General features: G+C 43.8%; 1 protein-coding gene across 6 annotated transcripts in view; it reads right to left on the bottom strand.

Moving 5' to 3' along the window:
- The window catches only part of map7d1a (MAP7 domain containing 1a), a 61,144-nt gene extending 43,004 nt beyond the window's left edge, over positions 1-18,140 (bottom strand). For all 6 annotated transcript variants that reach the window (XM_076280470.1, XM_076280471.1, XM_076280473.1 and 3 more), the window contains exon 1: positions 17,722-18,140. In XM_076280470.1, the coding sequence (XP_076136585.1) occupies positions 17,722-17,788 (67 nt within the window). In that variant the 5' untranslated portion in view covers positions 17,789-18,140. The remainder of the gene's footprint in view (positions 1-17,721) is intronic.
- Positions 18,141-24,482: the final 6,342 nt, after the last annotated feature.

Below are 24,482 nucleotides of genomic sequence, written 5' to 3'. Positions count from 1 at the left end.
TAATATTGAGTGGTTCTAGAGTGACTTGGCAGGCGACTAGAACAGGGTGTTTGTGCTGGTGGCCCAGGATTTCACAGGGCAGGAAAGTATTGATTTGGCCAAATGGAAAGAGAGAAGCTTGGCAGAGCCTGCATTACACATTGTGTGCAGTACTTCAGACAGGCTGTGTTGTTTGAGAGACAGCAGGCCGCTTGAGTCATCTGAGTCAAGTCTTGCTTGCACCCCTACTGCGGTCTGCATCAGCCTACTCTGATGCTACTTGCTGCTCTCTGCAGTTCTATGTGTGCAGCCATGTAAAAAGTACACATAACCAAATACAACCAGTGCCAGAGCTGACAAAATAAAACAGCCTTACTTCACAGACATATCGAGTAAACAAGGATGAGTTTAACATGCTGGCACTTCCCCAGACACAGGCAAGTTTATGGCCGGTCATCTGGTTACACAGACAGGGACTACAGAGAGAGCCAGTGTGATCACCAGTCAGCCACTGCTGATAAGAACCTCATCTGGACCAGAGTCCTTGGGCAAACAGTGTGCGGTCCTCGTGACGCACTGAGCAAAGATCACCTGAGATGGAACGAACACAGCGCACTACAGCAGCACACGAGCACAGCTCCGCACATCCAGAGGGAGAGAGCGGCCGTGAGAAGCTGCTGGCCTGACCTCACACTCACACACTCAAATGCTCCAACAGACACAGACAGACACAGACACACACACACACACACACACTTGCACACTCATACACAGAGACACACACACACACACACGCACACGCACACACGCACACACTTGCATATACACACACACAGAGAGAGAGAGAGAGAGAGAGAGAGAGAGAGAGAGAGAGAGAGAGAGAGAGAGAGAGAGAGAGAGAGAGAGAGAGAGAGAGAGAGAGAGAGAGAGAGAGAGAGAGAGAGAGAGAGAGAGAGAGAGAGAGAGAGACATGAAGAGACATGAACACACATGAACACACAATCACACACACATACACTCTGTCCCAGATAGCTTGAGCATTCCTCAGGGGGCCACTACCACATCCTGTTTCTCCAGCTGAGATGAGACAGCTGAGACGTTTACACCTTAGAGTGTCTATTCAGCTGCCGGCCAGGCATAATGGTGGCCCTGGCAGTCTGGACAATTTCTGTGCACGCACAAAAACACAAACTATCCCTGAGAGGACTAAAGTGAATATAGGGGAGGAGAAGGGCTGGGTACAGTTATACAGGCTTCATGACTCATACTTGGCAGTCATGGCGTGTGCCATGCCAGTGAGATTTGGGCCCACCCTACCCTCTAGGACCGATAACGATGTAAAGAAAATATTTGTTTTTGTTAGGTCTGCCTCATCACCTGTGTAATCTTACTGCAGGGTGAACCAATTTTATGCCAGTCCCAGAAGATGCACTACACAGCAGCGTGCATTTCACCTGCAGCAGCTAACCGGAGGAGGAAAAGAAATGTATATATTTCAATAATATTCATCAATAAAACATGTGACCAGGAGCTTTCTGAATAGGCAAAATTGACATCATTACAATGATGATTCTGTAATGAGAATCTCACTTCCCGCCCCTCTCAAAAGTCCCGCTCCTCATAGCACACAATTCAAAACTACCCTGAACAACCTTTCTGTCCAAAAGTGACTCAATTTTGCTGCTCTGATTTCAGTGTCCCTTCAGTAACACACAGTGAGCTTTTCTGGGACACATAGCTCAGACACACAACTGTGACCTATGACCAAATGAACACTCTACTTCCACTCTAAGATATACTGTGAGCAGTTAGAGAGACAAGAGATAAGGAATCAATGAGAGCAAGTTGACCAAGTTTGCATTTAAACCACACCTGATTTGTTTAAAATTAACCTTTATTCACAATAACTGCATTGTTTTAATGAACATGTGCCAGTTGAGAGCTAATGTAAAATTATTAGCAAAGTTGCTTTCCAGAATCAAATCCAGTAAGAAAAACCGAGAAAGACACTTTTTTGTGTAAAAGCCCCCACAGTGACCTACACGGTCAGATATGTTCAGTTTCACACAGCATTTAGCAACCAATGATTAGATTTGGCTCATTGGCGTCCATGAGAACCATGGTGGGGTCTTCCTTTATTTCTTTCGGGACTATTATTAGGGCTTCCGAGGCAATTGAACGTGTGCCAGACATTCATAAGCAGCATTCAACACATCATGGTACTGTCTGCCATTAAGATAGAGAGACCAATAGAACAGAAGCATTGTAGTGTTTGAATGCTACCAACAGACGTCTTATTTTTAGCAACACATTACCTAAAGTGGGACAAATCTCAATGGTGCCTTGTGTGGCTGCTCGATTATGGCAAAAGTCATGTCATGGTCAACATTAATATCACGATTCTTTAACACGATTACAGAATGATTTTGGAAACATCATCCATTTTCTAAACTTAAGGGGATAACTAAATTAAATTGAATTTTAAATATATTTCAACTGACAAAAAGATCATGTATATAACAGGTAACACTGTAAACAACTCTACTGGATTTATAACTCAAGACAAAACAAAAACGTAATGCAGCAAAATAATCATTATATTTTAATTGTGACGTTTTCATAATCGTTGGAAATGTGCTGAGAATCAGGACAATCAAGTCCCACAATATGGAGGAGGCAAGCTGATATGAAAAAAACAAATTAGCACAGCTAACAAATTAGAGAGACAGAGCCATCAACTAGAGAGACAAAGAATGAATTAGAGAGAAAAGGCAGAGCGGGTTATCAAAACCTCAAAACTATGCTCAGGTGTTTGTAGCTAACTTTGCAGATTTGCTGAACTTAAAGTACAACACACTGAACAAACAATGTGCTTCTAAGAAAGAAATAACTTGCGATGCTATATGGATCAGGCAAAAGGGGACTTGTAACCGGAGGGTTGCCGGTTCGAACCCCGACCAGTAGGCACGGCAGTGTCCTTGAGCAAGGCACCTAACCCCTCACTGTTCCCCGAGCGCCGCTGTTGTTGCAGGCAGCTCACTGGACCGGGATTAGTGTGTGCTTCACCTCACTGTGTGTTCACTGTGTGCCGAGTGTGTTTCACTAATTCACGGATTTGGATAAATGCAGAGACCAAATTTCCCTCACGGGATCAAAAGAGTATATATACTTATATACTTAGTCAGCTGAGGACCCTACATCAAGGTCGGTCTCAGAGCTATTTCATTGGCTGCTACTACTGGGGATATTCTTACTATGTTATCTGTGAGGGTGACTGGTTGGCTGCCCAGCAAACAAATTCACACAGACAGACAGAGGAGCAAGGGGGTCAGACTGAGCAACTAAAGGGTGTCAGAGAGGGCATCAGGAATCTGCGGTATGCAAACATCTGCAGACTGCAGTGACTGCCTGTTGGGATCACACTTCATTGCTGACCATGGGACGGTGTCTGTATCTCTCTCCCTCTCTGTCTGTGGTTGTTTGTTTTTGTTTTTTTGTTTGTGTGTTTGTGTGTGTGTCAACACAAGCCACAATAACACAGATGATATAAATGAAGGGTCAAGTGGAGAGAAAACCATATACATTTCTCTATATAAATTTCAACAAGTCATGGAGCTCCCAAGTGCTGTCAGCTAAATTAAACTTTGCCGTTATCTCCTGTATAGAACTTTTGCATCTCATGTATTTAGACTAAAACCATCTTGCATGCTTCCACAAGACAGCACTATTTATGGTGAGCAAAGAACCGTAAGATTGACCGTCATCTTGAGAGCTTTCTGACATTGGGAGACCAGAACCTCAGCCTTTGTGCTGAAAGGCAGACCGACCGGCCCAGAAATAGGCGTCTAGTGGCCATAAATCTCACATTCAGCGCTCATTCTCTTTCTCTCTTTTTTTCTTCCCTCCCTCTCTCCTTCTCATGGGCCACTGAGGGCCATTGTCCGAGCAGACACAATCCCAAGGCATTTTCCACAGAGAAAGGACTGCTGAAATCTGAGCAAAAAGCAGTGTTACTTCCGAAACTCCACACTAAACATTTGTTGAACACAGTGGAGCTCTCGCCACTCATGTGAGTAATGTAGGGCAACAGTCACAGCACTTCTCTGAAATATTCAGTCATTGCAATCACACTTTACATTCTAGACTATCTTCCATCTGTTGCAATGTTGCTGAACTGTAATTTAGGATTAGGTGTATTGATTTGGTAAAAGTGATTTCTGTAGATGGGCTGGACTATTAGAGATTTAAATGCTACCATAATTACTTACTGATTATCAAGACTTTCACAATTCAGTCCACACCTTTTGATAATGTTGTTGTTGAACGCCTCGCATGAGGTGCATGAGTTGTTTTAAAGGGATCAAAACACAGATCATATCAGGCATTGAGAAGTGACTACTCCTCAGGTGTGTCCCAACCGTAAGAACGAAAGGCATTTCAGTTCTCAACCACGACTGACAACTGATTGGCTGATTGGCAAGGTGATCCGTCCTGTCTGGCTACCTGAGGTACGGAGGTATGACAACACCAGGGAGACAAGCACACCTCTGTTGTCCTACCAAATCAAGACGGATCAAAACTTAAGACATAATATACGTACCTATACAAAAGTAGATATTAGAATTTAGATTCAATAATTATTATTTGATAAAAACAAGACAGTGTAATTAAATATCAACTCCAAGTAAAAAAACATTGGGTTATGTCATGTCTTACATAAGACCTATAGCAGCAACAACAAAAAAAAGCAGCAATATAGTTTCTTTCGTTGACATATGTTGATTTGTCGTTGATTATGTATTGTGGCATGATAGTCACAAGGCATTTGTTGTTGACTAATCGTTTCACTGGCCCATGTGATGTCCTAGATTCTGGGGCTGCCTACTGAAGAAGTGCAATTATGAAGGAATGAATAATGTAACAAGCAAACAGCAGCACTCCTGAACACATCCACTCCACTTTAACACCAAAATAAAGACTGCAGAATTACTCCTTCACGTGTCACACCAGCACAAATGCAAGGCTCTGCATGTATCGCTGGTAAAGAAGGGCACAGGTGCATACCTCACCACCGTACCTCATCATCAACAGCACCCCAAGCTGGGGAACAGTGGGCTAAAACCAAAGACACAAAACACACACCCAGAACAGGTCGCTATGAAAATGGAAAGGACAGACAGGGAAGCGAAGACAACTACACAGAGGGCTGGCTGTGAAATCAAAGAGGGCAGAGAGAGCGTGGAACAGAGGGACACAAAAAGAGAAGAGGAACTGGGAGCTCATGGGAGAATAGACGTGCATCTCATTTTGGCAGGGCTCGAGCAGGAGGTGGGGGTGGGGGTGGGGTGAGATGATGAATGACCTCATCCAGCGCCCCCTTTTTCACCCTACACCCCTCTCTGCACATGGACAGTCACCCTGGAATGGGTGATGTAAGCATCAGGGGCGCCCTGAGCGAGGAAAGGAGAGGAGAGGGGAGGGCCGTGGGAGGCACAGACACACTGGAGGACTAGTGTAAACACCAAGCCATGCCTGCCAGGGTATGAGTATGAGAATGCTTAGGCCTCCCTTTGTGAGTGTGTGTGTGTGTGTGAGAGAGAAAGAGAGAGAGAGAGAGAGAGAGAGAGAGAGAGAGATAGATAGAGATAGATAGAGAGATAGAGAGATAGAGAGATAGAGAGAGAAGAGAAGAGAAGAGAAGAGTGTTTGTGTGTGTGTGTGTGTGTGTGTATGTGTGTGTGTGTGACTGTGCATGGGTAGGTTAGGGGTGTGTGTGCATACATGTGAGGGCGTTCAGATGAAAGTTCAAAACCTCCAATCATCAATCAGAATATGGCCTGTTGTTAGGCTTGTTTTTCCATGCTGGTAAGAAGGATGTGAATCACAGTGATATCATTAACTCCTCAACAAAGCAGCACTGTGCCAAAACATTACAGCATATACTCCATTGTAGGAACGATGAGCTGACGGGCAAACTCAAAGGTTCAGAAGCAAAATCTGCTAATCTGCTGTCAGAACAGGAGAGCGAGAAAGAAAGAAAGAAAGAAAGAAAGAAAGAAGAAAGAAAGAAAGAAAGAGAAAGAAAGAAAGAAGGAGAGAAAGAAAGATAGAGAGAAGAGAGGAGAGAACTGGAGCATAGACGAGAAGAGAGAGGTGTGAAATGCCTGGTGTGTGACTCCAGACCCACAGGCCCGACTCACAGAGACCCAGCAGCACAGCTGAGGCCACCATCAGCAGTTTTCTCTCCCAGCAACCTGACACCTCAGGGCATCCACCTACTCACTCTCTCCCAGGAGAAGGAGCTGGTCGACGGGGCCGTTAGGCAAGGCGTAGGCCTGTGGATGGAGACTACTGTGGGATGAGTGGGTGAGGCCTCTCTCATTTCTGGATCATTAAAAAGCACTGAGAGAGCACACTCTTCTACACAGGCCAAATGCCTCACAGCGTTAGCGAATGTGGAACTAAATTAGGAAGCGCCCCGTGAGTTAGATTCGCTCCAAAATGTAATGGGTTTTCCTCCTACACCAAGTTTCCAAAAAGGTTTAGTGAAAATTGGGCAGGTGCTTTTTGTGCTGGCGAACAAATAAGTAAACAAGTGTCCTTTGCAATGTAGCTTGAATGTTAATCCTCATTTTGTAAGTCGCTTTGGAGAAAAAACGTCTGCTCAATGAACAAATGTAAACGCAAGTAAACAGAAAAGCTGCACTGAAAACATAACCTCCTTGGCGGAGGTAATAAACCCATGCAACCATCAGGGGAGACTTATCCTTTAGGCTCATTAGGCAATTCGATTCAGACTGACAAGTATTAGTGTTTGCCATGCCGGGCCTGCCTCCTTAAATTAACAATAAATGAATACTCAAACAAATAAATAAACAAACAAACAAACTGCTTTGCACTTCAAAGGTGCTATGTGAATGTAGTGCTAATGTGAGAGAGCAGTAGGTCTCGAAGGGTTCACTCATGCACACACGCATGCACGCACGCACGCACGCACGCACGTGGTCTCTGTCTCTCCTGTAATGAGATGCTAGTCTGAGTGCTATAGAAAATGACATGCACACCATGGGCAGCCACCCTAAATGACAGCATGACTCGGGGAGTGGGGCATGTATGTGGGGGCGGAGGCAGGTCAGGGGATGCAGGGGAATAACCGCCTGCAGTGGCATACCATTCATAACTCAGCGTTGTGTCACCAAATGGACCGTCACCCCTGGCAATCAAACAGCAGCCGCCTTCCTTCTGCGTGACACACTAATAACCAGCCTTTACCTGCTTCTCCAAATCTTTCCCATGCTCCTAAGGAGACCGAAGAGTCACAATTCCAATGTCACATGACGGGGTTCCACAGGGGGCGCAACCTAAATGTGGATGAGGGCAATGACACTTGCTTTGCTTTTGATGCTATTTATAGTGACCTTGATATGAATTATTCAGGGTTGACACACATATACCAAGCAGAGGTTGGCTGGTAGCTATATGAGCTCACCTAGCCTCTCTATGTAAACTGCTGAGCAGAGGAACAAAACACAAAAATGTTTGGCTCCATAAGCCATAAATCTGCAAATGGCCCTTGGGGGAAGACTTGAATGCAGCTGTGACTTGCCACCAAGCCAGTGAAATCACAGACTTCATGCACTCCTCAATTTTCCTACACCACAGTTCCCAAAAAAGGCCTCTACTCCTTTCCCAAAATATAATTCCATTCCATTCCAAGACATTGCACCCAGCATTTGCCCATCACAAATGCAACACGACACTATTCCTATAAATAAGACATCTGCTGTTGTTCTTATCAAAAAATTGAAAATGTGTCCGTATTGCTTTGAACAAATACAAGGCATGGAATTCAGAATGCTGCACATTGAACTGATCAAAGCTTACCAGTCCAGCAGAATCACATGGAAACAACAGGTTCTCAGAGCAGTTGTGATTTGCTCACCTAACGTGTAATTTCTGCACAGGCAGACTAGCCTTGCTCCTCCTGTTTGTCTACGTGGGACATCCCGTGCACAAGCAAGCACAGGGTCTAATTATGGGTACCACACACACACACACACATTCTATTCTCCTCAAACCAGCGGAAGTGCTGCAGCGCTGCGGTCATCACGCCCCTGTTGAAGTCTCGGCTGAGAGCTTTTTAAAGGCTCCTCCAGTGTGACTCCACCGAGTCAAAACAAATATTCAAAATGGCTGCCGCCTTTGTGCGCTCCTTGTCTGCAGTGTCAAATGGGATGGAATTGGGGTCTTTCAGGAGGATAGTATAAAATCTCACTCTAAGCCATTTCCCCCAACCTTTCAGATTGAGTTCTGTCAGCCACAAAGGCTTAAAAAGCGGTAATGCTCATTCAAAAAGACGGCCATACCACTTATGCAGTGATTTCTCAAACTGGTTATTTACTAGTATTATGATATGTGCTTTATTCTGTAAAAAAATCAAAACAAAGGAACAATGCCTCGGTCCTTTGCCACCACCACCACCACATTCGGCCCTATATCAGGTGATGGGTCTGCTGACTGTCCCTACGTCTGGTGCCATGTCTACTTTTTCTGGGCTCCAGGCACTGTGGGCTCAGCAGCCTCCAGGACAGCAGGGCATGTGAAATCCCTGCTTCCTCATTAACCCATGCGTGAGCCAGCAAGTGGAAACTGGGGGGGTGCAGCTGTCAGTGCCTAAAATTAGGCCGGGGCTATGACAACATGAGCATGGGACGGACAGGCAGTGAGGCTGCACAGACCTCAGAGGGAGAGGACACATGGCAGAGGATGGAGCATGAAAAGGAGAGTAAGACAGATAGACAGGGAGAGAGAGGGAGAGAGAGAGAGGGGGAGAGAGACAAACAAATGGATAGATAGAGAGGAAAGAGCCACTGAGAAAGAGAAGTAAAGAGGGTGAGGCACAGCAAGAAAGGTAGAAATAGGGAGAGAGAGAGAGAGCGAAAGAAATAAAGAAATAAAGAAAGAAAGAAAGAAAGAAAGAAAGAAAGAAAGAAAGAAAGAAAGAGAGAGAGAGAAAGAGAAAAGAGGGAGAGTTTACCACAGCGAAAGACTGAGAGCGAGGGTGGAAAGGAGCTTTGTAAACAGCTGACGAATGCTTTTCTGGCTTTCTTAGGATTTGAGAGGGCGTGGGCAGCCGTGAGGCAGCATGTGGCCCCAGTGTTCAGCAAGTGTTTTAGTGTAATCCCAAACACTCACAGCACAGCCAAAGTAGCCGTATGCTGTCCGACACATCATATCTGGGGCACCCAGCTACCGTTTTAGTGGTCTAAATGGATATGGCACCATTGCTCTTATTTGTACAAAATAAATTGGCTCGAAGAGAAAGGTTTAATTAAAGTATTGATCGACTTAAATTACCTGCACCCTTCCGTACTTTCCAGTAGCACTTAATTGTGGCTGATCTGTAGCAGAAACAAACCCTCTTTAAATGGGTGGGTTATCTTATCTTTGCAAGTGTGAGGCGACAAGCTGGGACACAGCTTATGGGTAGGCTTGGCAAAATGTTTGCGGAAGTGTCTAAATGTTTATTGAGCTAGGAGGTAAAGAGGCCTGTGCATCTTTTAGCATGTTTCAATTCAAAGAGAAAAGAGCACAGGAATCAATGTAGCCCTGAGAGGATGCTTTGGAACTTCGCAAACTCACCATGTCCGTCCTGGAAAGCTTAACTGGGCTTCCCACAAATCCTTTTCTTATGCATTTCAGGGATCTTAAACAGCCGTGACTAATTACTAATGTTATGGATCACTAGCCATCCTTAAATGTGTATAATTACTGTTCTTTAAGTAACAAATTAACATTTAGGGCGTCACCCCATTCCCCCCTAGAAAAGCTACAACCTAGGGGTTTCATGAACTAGTCAACTATTAAAATCACTAGCTGGTGCAGCAGTCAACTAATTGTGGACAAAATGGCTACAGGATAAACAGGCTAGACATTCCTATGTATGAAAGTACTTCACCAAAAATTAGACATGTCCCACAGTGACATGCAAGTTGTACACATGATTACCGAATTTTCAGTAGTGGTGGTCATCTGGGTGTCACTTTATATACTAACTAATCAAATAAGGAATTCTACACAGTCACTGTCATTGATTGACCTGCAATCCCAAGAGGAGTCAGTAAGTCTTTACTGCCTTTACTTTAGAAGTCTTTACTGCGCGCTGTAGGTTGGAGGTGTAAGGGCGTAATGAATTGACCAGAGATGGAGCAAAAATTATAATTCTTCATTAACCAAACGGGATGTCAGGGTCAGATTTGAAAGGTGCTCTGGGGCTAAACCAAGTCTGGAATGATAATTAACATTTGCTCAGACGCCGAATATGAACGATCACGTGTTCAGAATGTTCTTGCCTCACAAAGATTATAGCTATTACTTATGGCTTATCTTAACAGACAAGTAACTTGGTTGAAATGTAGGAACCATTGCTGTGATTAATGCATTTGAAACACTGCAAACCAATTATCACGTAATGAGTGATGCTTGAGTTTGAGTGATGCTCAAACTAACAGGGCAGTGAAAGCAGTGAACAGCACTATGTTTACTCAAGACAGGACATGTATTCTCTTTTAGTTTTTTAGTTTGGGTCCCAATCTTTCCCTTTAACCTCCTGTTTCTCTACTCCTCATACATGCTCTTTAAACTTGACCCTCTATGTTTACTTCAGAGAAAGGAGACAGAGCGTGGGGGAAGACAGCAAGAGAATGAAAGAAAGAGAGGGGGAGGGAGAGAGAGAGAAAGAGAGAGAAAGAAAGAAAGAAAGAAAGAAAGAAAGAAAGAAAGATAGGAGAGAGAGGAGAGAGAGAGAGAGGCCGGAGCATCTCTCCATGGTGTTTTGTGATTTACACCATCTGGGCTCCACATAGGAGTCCAGTGCTGACGTGATGCTATCTGCATGTGAGCGCAGCCCTAAGGGCCTCGAGGCTCCTCGCTCCACTCCATCGTACGCAGCTCGCAGCGTTCTTTCCGTCGCTTCCGGCCACCACAGGACGGGGGTTCAGCTCATTAAAGGAATACTTCACATTTTAGTCCCTCGCATTCTCCTCGCATGTGCACAATCACAGAGCACAGCCACACCAGAGGACCATGGGGGACTCTGAAGCAGGCAAAGCTAACCTGCTCCTCATGTGTCTGTCTTTTTCTGTTATTTCTGGAACACCAGAGGCTTGACAGAGCAACCAGAAAGCAAATATCAGAATTACCTTGCCCACTGTTTTCTTATGAAAAATAAGTGCACATTCACAGAGGATTTGGTTGCAGCACCTTACATATCAAATACACTATCTGACAAAAAGAGACTGACAGGATTTTATGTTTCTGTAATCCTTCTGCAATGTCAACGTTTTCCCTCTTAAAGCTAAAACAGATTAATTTAGTCACATTAATATAGCCTTAGTCTATTTGATTAATAAAATTGTAGGCTACTTGATTAGCGACATGTTCTGAAGCTGACACACTGCATATGGATATAACTGGATTACTCAGAAACGTTTGCTTGGGTTGTCAACAGAGAAACTCATGCAGGAAAAAAATGAGATTAGAGGCGCAATGAAGACCTCTGAGATTAAAGCTCTTCTGAGCTTCTCAGTTCTATACGGCTCGCTTTCTCACAGTAGCGACATTGATAATATTTTTTTTATTCTGATCCCAAATTCAATTGCTCCAGAAGGATTCCTTTATTCCCAAACTGGAATCTCGTTACATAAAACCCCACAATACTCATTTCTTTCATGGAATGTTTTGATATGGGAATCAATGTTGTGCGTTCCACACTTTAGCAGCTGTTACCCAGAAGACAGACTCAGTGAAACATTCAGCGCATGAACACATATGCTTACACATTATCAAGCTGTTAGTAACCTTACCTTGTCTACACTGAGCTAGCCAGAGATGCAAGATAGCCTTGAGGTCTGGTGTAGGCATGGGCCAAATGATTCTATTCCGGGAATCAGTTCTTTCAGTTCCCTTCACCTTCACAAATCGTTCGTTTGATTCGTTCTTTCAGTTCCTTCAATTCCCTAAGTCAAAATATGCTTTAGAACATCGTCTCGGTTGTCTTAAGTCAATTATCCTTTAGAACGCCGTATCTGGTTGTCATATGGTCTGTTACATCATTTATGTAAATATCAAGCATAATATTAAGCACATACGCGCCTTTTTTAATAAATATACTGAATGGAATGCAGTAAGAATCAAATCCAAGTTCTAGCGCGGGCAGGGAGGCACGTAAGTAAAGCCAGGCCTATCATTTGTTTACCCATGGCAACGCGGTAGTACTCTCATTCACGTTTTAGACTCAAAATTGCGATATATAGTCGAGGGAGATGAAGCTCTATTTATTAGTATCTTTTATTACATGACCATATTTTTGTATGTTAAAAAATAATCAGTTCTCGTCATTCACATTCGGGATTCGTTCTTTCTGACCGAATCAGTCGCGAACTGCCCATGCCTAGTCTGGTGGCATACTTCACACACAGAGACACACACACACACACACACACACACACACACACACACACACACACACACACACACAGCATGAGATAACTGTCTCTCTAGATGTAGGAGAGCCATGATCTTTCTTTCTCCCTTCTCCCCTCTCTCACTCATTAGCGGTGTGGAACAGTGTGCCTTTCAGGAGTGCATATCTTGGAAGACCTTGGGTTCCTGCCCAGTGCCACCTTACAAAGCCACTAATGTTGCCACCAACCCCCCTGACCCCCCCTTACTCAAACCCCACACCAAAAAAAAAGAAAAGGGGAAAAAAACAGGGAGGCTTGCTCACATTCTCTGATGGTTATGCAACTGCTCCTTGGTCTGGAGCTAGGCAGCCGAGTGATATTGTTCCATGGTCATCACAGGGTTGGGCAGGGGTGGGTGGTGAGGCTTCGCTTTGTTACACAACGCCCCGCCACGCATGACTACCTCCCCACACACACACACACACAAACACACAGAGCAGGCAGTCAGTCTGTTTCCTATCGTTCTACGTTCCCACTGACAGACGTGCTCAGACAGGCGAAGGTGACATAGCGCCTTGCTCCACTCACTTCTCCGCTCAATCACCAGACAACCAGCAGCTAACCAGTCCGGCTAAAGACCCTCACCAGTCCCGCTAAAGGCCCTCATCAGTCTGGCTAAAAGCCCTCACCAATATGGCCTCACCAGGATGGAAATCATGCCGTTTATTCAGGACAAATGTATCGATCTCACCGAGGCGGCCTGATCAATGCAAACTGGTATGAAAAGTCAATAAGCAGTTTCCACTAAAAGCTGAAGCTGGGCCCCGATGCGATCATGTTCCTCGGTGGGTTTAAAAGGTGAGACTCATTACTGATGTTTCTGATCATCACCTGGGCCATGCATAACTAAGGTTGGTATTAGCAACACACCTGTGCTGCAAAGTGCCCACCTTCTGAAAACTGTGCACTGACCTTTCAACTGGCCTTCTGTTTAAAGCCAAGTAGCACTGGAGAGTAGCAGAGTATAGTACACCGATCTAATCTTCAGCATTCCACTGTGTCAAAATGGACTGAGGAGAGTTACTCCTCCCGTTTCCACGTGGCAACGCCACTTTCTTATATTCATTTCAGAAAAAGCCATTTTGATAAGCAATGAAATTCAATTACACACATCCCTATGCTTCCCAAATCAGATTTTCCCCTCCATCATATCTCATCTTCAAGGACTGAGAACTCATTTCAACAAACCTCTTGCGCAGGATGACTAGAGAATAAAGGGGGGGGGGGGGGTGGAGTGGATAGATTTAAAAAAAAATGCTTTATTGATTGGTCGCAGTCACCAAGTGTAGATTTATGGGCTTGTGGAGAGAGTGGTAGAGAAGCCAAGGGGGGAATGGCAGCACAAATGAATTCTGAATGGACAGATTAGGCCTTGATCTGGGGCAGATGTGGCCCAAACTCAACTACTAACATCTGAGTGCCTTGTGCCTGAAGGTCCACACAAAAGGAGGCTTAGAAGATGTTCTTCAGAAAGTCCTGAACGAGCACATTTCGACAGCGCCACTCGGCCAGCACAAAAGCCGAGAGAAAACCTCAGAACGGGAGCGGGAGAGCGGAGATAGAGGTTTATCTTCTCCACTATTAAACAGACGATGAAATTCCAATTTAAAAAGACAAAAAACCCCACACGCGGTGGATTAGCATTTCTTTTGATAGCGGGCCCTGCTCCATTTAGAACCGCATGAGCTGAGGTTTATTCTTGAGGAGAGTGGACACGTTGAACTACTTTGACCCAAAAAAAGTCTTGCTGCTTTAAGAAGAGGTTGTGCTCTTCTGTGTGACAAAGGAGCATGCCACTGAGTCACTGTCACCATTGTCTGAAGAGCTCATTCTTAGCCACTTCATGTTTCTCTATGGACCAGAGAAAACCAAGCATCCATTCTTATACAGGAACAGCATGCAAAGAACAGTAGGCCCTCTTACAAGAAACAAAACATCTAAGGTCAAATGTTAAGGACACAAACTAAATAGAGAGAGTGGCTTGGTGAATAAATACTAAAGATTGATTTAGAAACCCAAAATGAATTTTTTCAAATACTCTGGAGCTGGACAAACACGTCTCCTCATACTTGAGATTTGTGAATAAAAGTTCCCAAACTTGACTCTCTTGACCCAGAGTTGACGCTCTTGTTCCGTCACACTATAATGAATCACATGACAAAATGCTGACATGCCCTTATGAGAGTCAGCTACTGGAGAATCAGAAGGTGTTAATTGCTCAGTCGATCTCAACCACAAAGTGAAACTCAACATTGCATGCATGAACATGCCTATCCCATGACACTGGAAAAAAGCTATGCCCAAAAATGGTCCAAATCAATACTCTTCTTAAAATGACACATGTACATGTTGTACAGGTCGTCCTGCATTCTAGCCAGTGTTGTTAATCATAAGAAGTATGATATGTGTTCTTCTGCGCGTGATGACAAAGTCAACACGAAGCAAATTACCATCCGCACTGTTACTCCACAGACTTACATGTGAACTGCTCTTGTTTCATGAGCGGTTGGTTTGCGGTGTAATTGGAGGTGGCAGTAGGAGGTCCGTACTTTTTCTAATCGATACCCACGTCTGCAGGATTCTGATCATACTGTATTGAACTGTGCATGCCTTGGAAGAAACTAGCTAATTAACAAATATGCAAGAAGAGAGTTTGTCCAATCTTTACCCCCCGTGGTCACAAATGTTTGGGCCGTAGCGCAGTGCTGGAGTCAGACCTTCCTGTCCAGTGAGATCATGCCAATTGCCCTTGCCTTGTAGGTGTGTTTTTATTGTGGGGTGCCATCACAGGAGGAGGCTTCCACCGCAATGTTTCCCACCGCCAGGGTGGGGTTCCGTTGTCCTCCAGGGGGAACCTGGAGCCAAAACAACCCACCCAGTCGGCCCCCCCAGGACAGAGGAAGGAAGCCCAATCTTCTGTTGTCGGCGGAGGAGGCCTCGTGCTGCAACCCTCTGTTTACAGAGTGGGGTGTGGGTCAACACACACCGTGCTGAGGAGATGGTGATCTGGGGATATCTTTTTCCTCTTCTGAATGACTTGCTTTAAATTCCACAACAGGACAGGACTTTGTAAAAGCGGTAAAAGTCAGTCTGAAGAGGGCATGCTGTGGCCCAGACAAATAAAGGCCCAGAACAGAAATCTCTTCAAGCAGTCAGTGACTTTTCCTTAGACCTTTTGTCTCAATTGATACCATCACAACTAATGAAAAAGCTGTTCAACAGCGCAAGGTAAACAAACTTGGCAGTAAAGCCAGACTTAGACCTCTGAAGAGCATTACTTGACTAACCTCTGATAACATATCAGCATCTGGTCAACGGTGATCATGACTACCGCCTAACTGTGCCAACTGTAAAAGCGTTCATGTTGTCAAAGACACACATTCAGAGCTTAGAAATTCAGAGGCTGGGGAATGCCAGGATGTGCTCCATGTTTGTGGATGATAGTACATCTCTTGGCAACTGCAGTGTAGTACAGCTAACTGATTACTGCAGGTAAACATGCAGTCATATTAGCTCTAAACACCCGTAGTGCAACAAGAGGTGCCATGGTGGATACCGCAGAGAGGAAGGTGGGCAATGAACATGATTCTACGTACAGCAGCAAGAGTGCCTCCTGAGTCCACACCACTCCATGCACATTTCCATAAGTATCACAACTCAGTGCTGTTTGTGTCTGCAAAGTAGGGTTCAGAAGACATACATACATCATTTGATCAGTTTCTAGCTTATTGTCAAATAGGCTATAGCCTCTAAAGGAAGGTCTTGCCTGAGGTAATAGGATGCACACTGAAACGTGTCACTATAAGCACAGTGGTAGAATATGACACATAGGCTGGTGTGGCAATGGTGTGAGGTTCCAAAAGGAGACATTACTTCATAACAATTATTTCATAATCTATTGCATCAGAGCCTCTCAGCTACCAGATAGTTAGGCCCAAATATTCTTGAACAGCTCCGCTCTAGAATCTTTGGTTAGGCCTTACCTCCAACGTGTTTAATATGCCAAATATTAGGGATTTTTTACATTGTGTTTGTTAAAAATGAAAAGTAGGCTACCATATCCTCAAATATCAATACTGGTATCAGTCTTTAAAATCCCATATCGTTCGGGCTCTAGTCACGTTATATTGATGACGGCATTTATTTTTTTCACGCGTGGATCCGCGGGCAACAACCACGATATCAGACCTACCGCATGTCAAACATGAACCGAGGAGGAGGCGGGGCCAGGATTATCTCATGGTCAGCCACTGGTCGAATACTCATTCCATCTGTTTTCAGACTCAATAAAGCGCATGGTCTATGAATGACATCTTCTAAAAAAGTAGTGACAAAGTAGTGACAAAACTGATGGATCAGCTGCAACTCATCTAAACTCAATTCGACTTAAGACATATGAAATGTGTAAGTCTATAGACTATAGTTGCGGTTGGATGTGGAAGCTTTCAGCCAAAGGGATCAAAACATGGATAATAAACCCTATGTGGAGAAGAAGGGGGGCGGAAGGGTGGCCTCAGCATTATGCGTAAACACCACACAATTTTAATAATTTGCTTTAAGTGATGTGGCACGCCATATACAATGGGAGTTCATTGCTGCCTGTTGTGATGATGATCCACGCTAACGTTGTAAATAATACAGGCCAACACAGCTGTGTTTTGTTCCCACTGGCCCATTGTAACATTTCCTTTTTAATCCATAGTGCATGGGCAACACTTCATACACACACGCACACACACGCACACGCACACACACACACACACACACACACACACACACACACACAAGCTTGTTTTCAGCATTGCAACATTGTAGCACAACTTGAACATCAGCCTACCCATGTCAGCAGCCGTTTAAAATCCGCATAAGCTTTACCATTAATTAATATAAATGGTGTGAAATCTAAGCTATAACACCAACCACGTGAGGACATAGGCTATCACATCTGTTGATGGTTGGTCTACGATTCCTGGATGACTTCGACGAATGTAATGACTTGACATTCACTTAACAAACTAACTCAGATGTGAGTGAGTGAGAATGTAACATTTTCCACGTAATTTCAATTGGCTGAAATACAACACCCGTGAATGCAGTCTCTCTTGCGTAAAGAGGTTACCAACAATTGAGCCCGGTCAAAAAACCCAAACCAAACCAAAGCTCTCGCCGACACCCCACGCCGAAGTGAAATCAAATGCGACACGTTTTAAAGACTCACGTGTAGCTGAAGGCAACCCATTTTCTCCCAAATCGTTGATCAGATTGTTGCATTCCATGTCGATCATTCAACCATACGCGTGTAGTGTCTTCCTCCTCTCTCTCAGCTCGTGTAGCTATTCATTCCTCTTGCAATGCAGGGGAAAAACTTGGTTTAGTCACTCCAATTGCTCAGGACACCAAGTCTTCCCCTGCCTCTAAAATGGAAAGCGCTGGAGATGAAAAGAGGGCGAAAATAGCCGGTGTTGCAAAAAAATGGTTCGTCAAAATACACAAATTAAATAAAAGTAGTCACAGGGAGGGAAACGATACTGTATGTCCGATATAGACAATAATTCTCCCGTAACCGAGGGCAGTTTTCCTCGGTGTGACGGGGTGGTGGAATCGGAAAAACTTCCAGGGGAATGGGGTGATCCTAACTCAGCGGCACAACAGCTGATGGTATGTTACTCACACGGACGGTCCTAACTCGGCCTCCTCAATCGACCATACCATATGTCATGATGGGGTCTTCACGTTAGCATGAAGAGTTGTCGATTCCTTCACCTGTACTAATATCGTGTTCATATTATTGTGAAATAATTGAAGAAAATAATTCATCAAAATGTTACTGACCTTTCCACCAAAACAAATAAATACAAAGAAATCCTGAAAATCAAAAGGGTATACTCGCCCTTTCCTCTGAAATGGTACAACCTGCCTGTGGTCTCTGCTCTGCTTGTTCAGACTGGACACGTTGTAATGCTGTGTAATTTTGTCGTAATAAAAACAAATATCAAGAATATCTAGCCGTTTTGGAATACCGCATTTTAGGCCTACTACATTTAATTGTTGTGTTGTGGGCCCGCAGTTTCAAGAATGCATAGTTTTACCTACTCCTATGTGTTGCCATTTTGACTTTGATTTTGTGTGCCTGGCTGTAGTGAATTAAGTGTTATGGAAATGTTATTTTTGTCAGTGACTTCATAGACTCAACCAGTGGTCATTATCTTTACGTGTGTGGGTTTCAGATTGTCTTACATCAACAGTAAAACAACTGTCTACCATGGCTCAAGAAATCCAGAGTTCGGCAGCCTACATCCTTATATGAATTGTGTACAATTAATTATGTGTTCATAGACACAAATGCACAGACATAGCTTATATCAAACACATTTTATTTCCTTTCAGCCAACCAATGATATGTTTTCACCACATGAACAGGCTTACCCTGGGGATTAGAAAGGTTATCAGTGCTAAATGTAAAGACAGATACATAGGCAGAAAAGACAGATAGAGGGAGCGGCAGGAGAGTGAGAGGAACTTTCATCCGACCGTAAAGCTCTTGCACTTTGACCCAAAAGGGGGTGACACGCTCTCTTCAATTAGGAATCTCATCAAAGCATGCAGAAGATGCTGAAGTCAACTGTTCCTGTCTCCTGGATTAAAGACAAGCCTGAGTGAGTGGGAGGCAGGGCTTTGAGGCGACACTGGTGGGGGTTGCTGGGGGATTGGGGGTCTAGTCTGTGGGTGAGTGGATTGGATTTGGCCCTGTTCCAAGAGCGTATCAGGGCCTGATTTGTTTCCAGAGTAAGCTGGAGTCTTGAGGTACTGCTAGTTCTCCAGAGTTATGGCAGTCTGAAAGCTTTCTCAGTGATCATCTTTAATTCAACCTTCAACAGAATATTTATAAGCTTCCATTACATTTTTGGTGTAAAAATGTTGGGGCAATGACAAATGTCTTTCTTAAAAAGGACACCAAATGGTTACTTAAACAGATGGTTAAGTATTTTATCATTTTATAGGGTGCCAACTGTTTTTTTTGTACAGTCAACCATTAACAGTATTGAGAGTATTGAATTGCTTTTTTGAAAATGCAATCAACATAGCCAATAGGCCAAAACAACGTTGATCTGTCCGTTCATGTCCTTCCTATGTGTTTGAGCTCACTAGATTCCTGGAGCCTGTTTGCCACCTGTAGAACAGAGAGAGCATCTGCCAAGGAGCCAGGGCTATGGGATGGGGGTTGGGGTGTGGTGTGTGTGTGTGTGTGTGTGCAGGGGGTGGGGTGGCACACTTGAGAGGAGACCCCCCCCCTTCCAAAAAAGTCCCAGTGGGGTTCCTTTGTGCAGCTGTTGAGCTGTGCAAGCACAAGGCCTAGGAGCCACCTGTCATTGCAGCCACTGGACAGGGGTGGGAGGAGGGGGGTTGGGGGTGAGCCGGAGAAGGAGGAGGACGAGGAGGGGATTGCAAAGCAGACAGATACTTAAGCCACCACACTCTATTTTCTCCAGGTGCTACAGGGTATGACTGGAACAGCTAATGGACTGGGTCATTGGCTGGTTGTCACAAAGTGGTTTGGTTTGCTCATCTATCAAATGTGTGTTTTGTGTGTTTTGCAGTATTTTGCATAGGGTGCGAAATGTGGTTACACAGAATTTTAGTACAACGGGAGACAAAGACAACCCAGCAATACTCTGAAATGCATGCCAAAACTGTGAGGTTTGAAGAGTATACATTTGGTATCATTGATCATTCACTAAGAAGCTGAAACACTGACGTATATTGGAAATAAATACTTTTTGGTGGGACAAATATTATGGCTGAATGATCTTGAAAAAGCTTGACATATAAATGCCCTCCGATGAAAAAACAATTACAAATAAATCAGCCAACTGCATTCTCACAGTCACAAATTTGTCCGGAGATGTCAGAGATATTAGAGAGGAAATAAATCCCCACACAGCAGATAACACACAGATCCCAGAGGAATAAGCAATCTATTCAATCACTTTAAGTCTTCTCTCAATTCAGAGCACACTGTATGTTGTGCCTCTCACTCAGGCCAGAGATGGGAGTTTGGATTTGTGAATGACCAGCCATGGGAGAGAAGGGGATGCTCCTTCTGCTTCATTGCCTGTGTGGAAGTAGAAGAGACATAGGGGAGGCACAGAGTCCACAAGCCCTGTAATTAACCATGTAACCAGAAGCCACTTGGAATTGGAAACTTGGAAAAATATGAACAGGGCTAAAATACTTCTTATAATCGTGAGTGAGTTTTAAATGAATAAAAGGTTACATTTTAGGGAGATGGGACCACTCTGGAGCTTCTTGTACCGGTAAGAGCTAATGTCTGTTACACTTTACATTTAAAAATAGCTACATATACCCTTTTAGAGTTGAAATCACATGAAAATGTTATGAGGTTAAAAAATGCAGATTTTAGCACAACTCATTCATACTTCAGAAAGCTGAAAATCCATTTTAGCCTGACTCAGGGTGATCCAGTTACTCTTTAGGAGATCTGGAAGTTTGAACTGTTTATTATACATTTTATTCACTTAGGTATGCAACTAATTTAAAGTGCCCAACATACTGTATTCATGCTCAGTGTTTTTTCCAAATTATAGTTATTGAGAGATACTTATTAATGTAATACTTAATTACATTAGCACAACTATATAAACAAGCAAACAAAACATAAGTTAACACTGATGAGTGACAATCATTTAGAAGGAACGACAGTACATCAGATCAGATTAGTCAACATATCTTACTCGAACTCATAAAGCATGTTGCTGCATGGCCTCAGCTGTTGAACCTGAACACAGAAGGACTTCTCATCAGAGCGTTTATCAGATTGTTGTGGTTTCTCACCAGACATAATAACACTGGGTCCAGTCCTCTTAGCCACCTGAAAGTTATTCATTAAGTAGTTCTCCCTGGGCTTCTCTATCACAAGCCATGCAATCAGCCCATCTCCAGCACGAGTCCTCACTTGCTCGAGCATCCTTTGTGTCTTTGTTGGGTGAGGGAAGTGGAGGTGGAGGGGGGCCACACACGTCAGTCTTTCATGTCGGACTCGATCTTTTATGCCTCCTCTCTCACTGTTTCGTCCTCAACTCACCACCCTCATTCATTTCAGGACCCCAGTGTCACACATACATACACACACACACACAGCTGCACACACACACACACTCGCACACACACACACACACACACACACACACACACACACACACACACACACACAAACACAAACAGCTGCACACACACACACACACACACACACACACACACACACACACACACACACACACACACACACACACACATGACTTGATGACTTGATGGCCATGATATTTCAGAGATGAAATAGAATAAACAACAGTATGACATACCAACCCTGATTGATTACTGATATTATCATCCTGACAATATCCGCTAACTGCTGATGTCTCCTTGTCAGAGCAAACATGAACTACTGCTTAGCAGAGTTCCCATTATGCAACAAATTGCTGGAAGGGCTTTCGCTTCCTCTGAAAAACATAGACACTGCAACGGTCTTTGAACATCCAGCGATGAATGACATGATGTAAACAGATGCCTCAACACAATTTTATTTACCATCGCTCGGAAGGCAAAAAGAGAGTCTATTTAATATACTGATGCCCTGTATGTCTGAAATAGCCAGCCAGCTTTGAAATACTTATGTATAAAATAATGATGTATGTATAAAATAATGATGTAATTCAATCTAAATCAAAATAAAATATTAAATGAAAAATTGATTAAAGTTAAAATAGATATGGATAAATATGGACAAACATGCATATGCTTTTCAGCAGGATCAGAGTAAGCAATGATGAGAGGCACTATGTCATGCCAATGAGCTGTGTGAAAAAGTGAGTTGAGGGCAGAGGGGCGAGTAAGGAGCAGGGGTCCTCTATTAGCTGTCCTCGCATTAGCCCGATGACAGGAAGAGAGGGGCCCTGCATCCCCTCAATCAGCCACTCCAAGCTGCAGAGAAAGGGCCTCTTTTAGAGGAGGCTGCAGCTGCTCCAGCTCAGCGGCATCGCTCACCTGCACTGGCGCGCGCGCACACACACACATGCAAGCACACACACACATATACAATACACATGCAAAGACACAAAAGCACACACACACACACACACACACACACACACGCACACATCCTAACCTGCAGGCATTCTCTCTCTGTCTCTTTCTCTCTCATCTTTCTCTCTCTCACACACACACTCACACTCCACACACACACACACACACACACACACACACACACACACACACACACACACACACACACACACACACACACACACACACACACACACAAACACACATGCACTGACGTGTGGTCCAGGCCCGAGGCACACCAGGCAGCTAGTGAGGAAAATGATAAAGGGAGGGAACGCAGCATCACAACAAAAGAGTCATGATGTAATCACAGGCACAGCAGCAGGACAACAAATGGCCGAGAGATAGTCAGATGTTAGGCAGATATTGTGATTTCCTCCACTGTGAGAACACAGTGAGGCCCTGACATATTCATTAACAGGAAGAATGACACGAAATACATGTAATCTGATAGATGGGTTCTTGGTATTACTGTATCTTGGTCTTCTGTCATGTCTCTTTTAATAGAACTGCAGTGTTGAATTTCTGACCTTTGTAGCACTCCCATTATATAATCTCTTGCGTTAAAAAAAAAAAAAACAGAACGGCAGAATTTCTATGAAACCTTGACACCTCTGACAATACTTGTCCATATCCATTGGTGTAAAGAGGGCATTCAGTCCATGTCAACAGTTATACTGATATAGGAAACTGAACTGAGGATATAGAGACTCTTTAGCCTCATCTTGTTTCTTTATGAGACCATCTTGCCACAGCCTTGCCACCTAAGCATTAAGATATGCCAAGTATTTGTAGAATGACCTCAGCAGGGAAGTCGAAACGCTGGACAATACAAAAGCAGCATAGAGAAACCCTTTAACCAAGGGAGGAGGTCGGACAAAACTGCAACTTTCTCCAAAAACTAGATTACGTCCATTTAGGGGAAACATACCAACTCCTGGGTGTGCATTCAATATGTTGGGAAATATTACTCATTTTCAGAATAATAAAATAGGCTGTAGAAAGACATATTTTCAAAGTTTATCATGCTTTCAAAACTGCATTCAAAAATAGGCACATGTAAAACAATTAACAATAAAATTGGAAAGAAATAACACATAAATACATCTCTAAATGTGTTACCGACAGAAAAGCACAAAAGAAGATGATTATAAAGACAGCTGGTGTGCTGGTCTGGGGAAACGGCCATCTTAAAAGGATCAGTGGTGCTGGGGCTCAATATTGTCAAGTTTATAGAGCCTGTTTATTGTCAGTGAGACGCTACAGGTCAGCTCCTTTAGATGGCTGGGGTCAGTCGTGGCCCCCTAATGAAATCACAATGGCAGGAATTTTAAAAGTGTCCAACAGGAGACACAAGCTCAGCGTCTTTTTGGGATGGTTAAGAATCAGGCAATGCTAGGGAAGGAAGGCTGAAATGTTTGTGTTTAATTTTTCTTAATTCTCTCCTTGGAGGTGTTTGAACAGTTTGGCGTCTGTTCTCAGGGAGTCAATGTGCCAACCCCAAAGGTCAAAAACATCTGAAAGCATGTAATGGCTGCTGGTGGTATGCACCTTGAGGAGCATCATAATAAACTACAAAAAATATGCAAATGGTTAGCGAATATGCAAATTAGTGTCAATATATCTTTTGGATTTATGATGAAGTGATTTCCGGGAGTCAGTTGGTGCTATTGGAACTTGATTATGCTGTATTTGGTTTAAATTGTATGATTCTTCTTCTTCTTCTTCTTCTTCTTCTTCTTGCTCCTTCTCTTCTTCTTCTTCTTCTTCTTCTTCTTCTTCCCACATGGACACTTTTTGCCATGAAATGCTTAGCAGCTGTTGTTTACATCTAACAAT

The sequence above is a fragment of the Alosa pseudoharengus genome, unplaced genomic scaffold (assembly GCF_046254945.1).
Source record: "Alosa pseudoharengus isolate Yale_2024_CS ecotype anadromous, Long Island Sound unplaced genomic scaffold, YU_APseudo_1.1 YU_APseudo_1.1_scf_12, whole genome shotgun sequence".
Taxonomy (NCBI): Eukaryota; Metazoa; Chordata; class Actinopteri; order Clupeiformes; family Clupeidae; genus Alosa; species Alosa pseudoharengus.
The sequence above is the reverse complement of the archived record's forward strand: the minus strand, read 5'-3'. Positions and strand labels throughout refer to the sequence as shown.